The 5,000-nt window shown below is 28.8% G+C and overlaps 1 protein-coding gene across 1 annotated transcript in view; it reads right to left on the minus strand.

Annotated features, from left to right (window-relative positions):
• Positions 1-5,000, minus strand: part of LOC109831465 (protoporphyrinogen oxidase, chloroplastic) — a 24,848-nt gene that overhangs the window by 1,234 nt on the left and 18,614 nt on the right. The window contains exons 7-8 of the mRNA XM_020398785.1: positions 3,861-4,032; positions 2,687-2,807 (exon numbers count right to left, since the gene is read on the minus strand). Of these exons, the coding sequence (XP_020254374.1) occupies positions 2,687-2,807; positions 3,861-4,032 (293 nt within the window). The remainder of the gene's footprint in view (positions 1-2,686; positions 2,808-3,860; positions 4,033-5,000) is intronic.

Genomic DNA, 5,000 nt, shown 5'->3' on the forward strand with positions numbered 1-5,000 from the left:
ATGGTTCCTATGCAGAAAACAAAGACACTGCATCAGCTAAAACATATCTGAGATATATCTAAATTACATTCCTCATATTAGATAAAAGCAGTATAAAGATAATTTGTGAGATAAAATTTTATGGTGTTAAGTCAATTAAGAACTAAAACTAGGACAAAATTTTAACGTAATTCTTCAGTTAGAATTGTCCCAAAAATACAAGTAGGATAATTGTAAAATATTATCCCAGTTTTGTCATATTTATCTATACTACTATGAAAAAGGATTGGGGCACTAAAACTTTTAATTCTCTTTTTTGCCCTCTCAAATTTTAATAAATTCTAACTATGCCAGTATCTCTAATTAATCTTTTATTTATAACCTCTTATAATTATGCACCTAATCACCTTCCTAAATAATTATAATTATGAATAATATTATAACTATTAATTTAATTGTTTAAAAATAATAAAATAAAATAATTTATAAAATAAGTATACACAATTATTAGTAGTAACAAATTAAATTATTATTATTATTTACGAATTATAATGAAATAATTAAATAATAGTATAAATAGAATAATATATTACTAAATACTATTAAGAGTTATACTATAATTCATTGAGCAATAAAAATAAATAGAATAAATTTTGAATCACATAAATAGTATACTTATTTTAATAATATCACATAAATTACGAAGTATACACTATTTATTTAGTATTATATTATTAAATAAACAATAATTTTATACTATTTTTAGTCATTTTCTCAAAGATTATCACATGATACTGACTAATCAGTACTTGGTAATGATTGAAAACTAACCTTTTTACAAAAAAAATATTTAATAATAATAATGGTACTATTAATTGTTAATGATGTTATAATAAAAATTTAAAAAATATTTATAGTACTAACTTTTTTAAGAGCATAATTAAATATTAAATTACATAAATATTCTATAGTATATAGACAGTATAATCATTTTAATAGTATTACTTGAACTAAGAATTATAATATTAAATAAGGTAAATTACAGTAAACCCTCATGAACTTTCAGCATTTTGCAGTAAATAGACCCTATGAACTTTCGAAATCACACTAAACCCCTAATAACTTTTGTAAAAAGCCCCCAATATCTTTTAGATATATTACACTAAACCCCCAAATACCTTTCAAAATGCCTTTTATGCCCTTTTATGGTTCTAATTTATAGGGGTTATCTGCAAAATTCAGAAAGTTATTAGGGGTCATCTTTAAAAAAGAAAAGTCATTAGGGGTTTAGTGTAATTTTTAAGTTCACATGGGCTGAAAATTCATAATGGTATAGTGTAATTTATCCTATAAAATAATTATAATGAGAAGTAATTATTGCAATATGTTGCAGGTACTAAGTGTAACTATCTAGGGAACATCAGGGAAAAAAACTAGCAAGATTAATGCAGCTTAGTTAATTTAGAGTTAAGTTAATAACTTTTAAATTGGAGCGGCACATTTAAGTGAACTTATAGAATTAGCAGTTTTAGTTAAGAACAATTTTAGATTTGGGGACTTATTTGAAAAAAGGTTAACACTGGACGATCATTACAAGAAAAACATCCACTTATAATAACTACACAATAATAATTAATTCATATAATTCTTTTTAATCAATCTTATTATACAATTTTATTTATTAACATATAGTTTTACTATTCAATAAAAAATTCAAAAATATATATGCACGTGCATTATACTAGTATAGAAAAAAGAGAGTTCTAGTCTCCCAAATTATCCCAAGTTTTAGACTAGAACTAAGTAGTAAAAAAAACTAGAAATCAACTATTTATTTTCTTTTTCTATTTCTTTTTTTTCCTATTTTTCATGTTTCTTTTCCCAATCCTCTTTTTCTCTGGTCACCCTCAATCACCAGACGACACCATAAAATCAAACCGCCTCCCCTCTTACTTATCTTTTTATATATTATATTCTTTTTTATCTAAAATTGGAATTGTAAAATTAATTTAACATTTAAAAAATCAAAGATCCATAATTTAGTAAAAACTAACTGAAACTGATGGATGAGAAATAGATGCGAGAAAGCTAAAAAAAGAAGAAAAATGGGAAAAACTTAATTATTTAAGACTTGTATTATCATAATAATTCAGAAAAATTCAAAGAAGTTGTAAATTATAATAATAGTAATTATTAACAATAAATTTTAGCCAACTAATACTAATTCAACATTAATTAATATTATAGTAAATAATTATTAATTAATAGTACTATGTTTAAAAATATATAAATAATAGTCAAATCATCAAAATGCATAAATTATATACTTCTTAATTATTACAAATTATATGACATCATTTTACAAAAGATATCCAGTGTTCGGAAGTAATGATTTAGCAATTGATGTTACATCATATTGGTGTATAATTGCAACTGATATTGGGAGTGGGATTGAGATTATATCACGAGAAAATAGCTGCAATATTATGTTACTGTTGCAAAAATTTTCTCCATTTACAACCAATGTCATTGAACTTTCAAGAGAACTACATCAATATATTCACAAAAAGTTTGCTTAGGTTTCTTAACATGATCAGCAAACAAATGTTGTTAAAGACTTATAAACTAATAACGAAGACATCTGAAGCATTCAAATCTGTTTAGCAAAGAGGTGTGGATTAGCATAGATAAAGGAAATAGAATGTACCTAAAGTCTCGACTCCTTGACTACGTGGATGCAATTGACCAAACCCCTTGATTGCGTAGGAGATAGAAACTGCAGCAACTGGTGGGTAATAAAACTTCGACAGAGCATCAGCAGCGTCATTCTTAAGTAAAAAATTTCAATATATCAGTTTATGTAACAAACAATGCTTAAGTATGAAAACTGAAAAAACAGTAAAAAAAATAAAATAAAAGCCACAATAAATGTTCAAAATTCCAATGACAGTAACACTTATATAAAGTTCTATGGCTGGTCAAGTTCAACTTGTGCTCATCATCTGATCCTTTTGCCATCGAAATTGGGTCAGCCAGAGCAGCATCAGTTTAAATCCAGCAAGTCTGTCAGATAAGTGTGCATGTATTTTACGACCAGTTATCAACCTCTGTCTACCCTTCATAGATGGATCCATAATCCAAGGGAACTATCAAGAAGCCTTATAATTTAGAAGGACAATAAGTTCCAAGGGAAAGATATCTCAAACTTAAAATGAGAAGATATAATGTCTTCTTTCAAATCATAGTACCAACACGTGCATAAGGTAGAGGAAAGAAGATGAAATTTTGATTAGTGATATCAGTTCCACATACAATGAGATGATTCTGAATTTTGATCGGACATATATATGCTTCAAGGCAAGCTGCAGGTATACGCTTCCGGCTTAAAATAAAATACTTAATTAAAGAAAATCCTGAACAAAAAGTAAACTCTTTCCATAATTTATCATAAATAACTTCTATTGAAAAGAAGGGTGAAAGATACTTCTCACGTGTGACATTAAACATCATTTAACAATGTTTATCAAACATATTCTAGTAGAAGTTGGGAAAATAATAAGCATTGTTGTCACCTCTAAGGCAACTATGGGAACAATGGACAAATGGTACATCACAAATCTAAATTCAATGGAGAACTCCAAAGAATAAGTAGTGGAGATCTGAAATCATCTGTAAAACAATTGGTGAAGTACATGACATGTTACCACGAAGAATAGGAAAAGATTAAAAAATAACAATTACATAGAAAACCAGCCTCCTCACACATCAAAATTAATTTAGCATGGAATATGCAGCTACAAGTAAATAAGGTATGCATATAGTATAAAATGGACTAGTAATTTTCTGAAACATATTGAAAAAACCTGAGAAAAGGAACTTACGGAAAGAGAACGTAGCAAATTACTGGCAATGTATGATGGAACAGTCAGGACAACACTTCTGGTCTGAACTGATATCATGCCATCTGGTGTCTCATACATCAGCATATAACCATAACTGTCCATTTTCTTTATGCTGATAAGCTTCCATGACAGCTTAACTTTGCTTCCCAATCTGATCAAGACAGGAACACAAGTTAAGACAGTCATACTTGAAGTAAGCAATGTGCTTGTTAGTTGTTATAGATGACAAAACCATGAGAACAGTAATAGAAAAGCATTCATCCCAAACATTCGGGTTGGGCACATGAATCCTTTGTCTATATTTTGTTTTCCTAATGCCAAAGTCAAAGGGAGGAGTCAATAGACCAGTGGGGTTTTAGAGAATGTGAGAAGAGGAATGGAAGAGAACGATAGACAAAAGTGAATAATGGTACTCAATATTCTAATTTTCATTCAATAGTCAAAAGTTACCATTTCAACTTGATTTCAACAAACAAAGAGGAAGTACATAATTTGATTAAAAAGAAATTCTTAAATTACGTTCGTATGATTAAAGAACTAATTCACAACTATTGACATTCCTAAATTATCAGCATGGCATGCATTATCTGCCAATTATAGACTTCTAAAATCAAGTTTCCATGAAAAGTAAGCTGACAGTATGAGGGTTTAAAGGTTGAAATTTGGTGAATCTGAGGGGTAGCATTCCCCTTTTTATTTAAAAATTATATTTGAAATAGATACTTGCAATCAAATATCAAACATTGAAAACGAAAGTTGCTCGTTACCTCATGCACTAGTAATTAGCTCGTTTCAACTAGTTTCAACTCCCACCCAGTAACACCTCTTAGCTAAATCAGTTCCCATCAGATATATTCAGAAAATTTTAAATTATAGTGGCAAGAAGGGGAGTGACAAAGACTTTTGTGTCATCTTCAAAGAATCTTAACAGAAAGAGTCTCTCTAGATTCGCCCACTTCTGGATATATCCGGCAGGTAATTTCATGAACCATTCAAAGACAACCCCTTGAGGGTGCCAATGAACAACCAAGTCAGTACGACGTCATTTGATATCACATTCTCAGTCTGTGACTTGAAATGGTAGATATGTTGGTTTGGTGATCCCGTACCGTCAAAAGT

Source organism: Asparagus officinalis, chromosome 2 (genome assembly GCF_001876935.1).
Source record: "Asparagus officinalis chromosome 2, Aspof.V1, whole genome shotgun sequence".
In the NCBI taxonomy this organism is placed as follows: Eukaryota; Viridiplantae; Streptophyta; class Magnoliopsida; order Asparagales; family Asparagaceae; genus Asparagus; species Asparagus officinalis.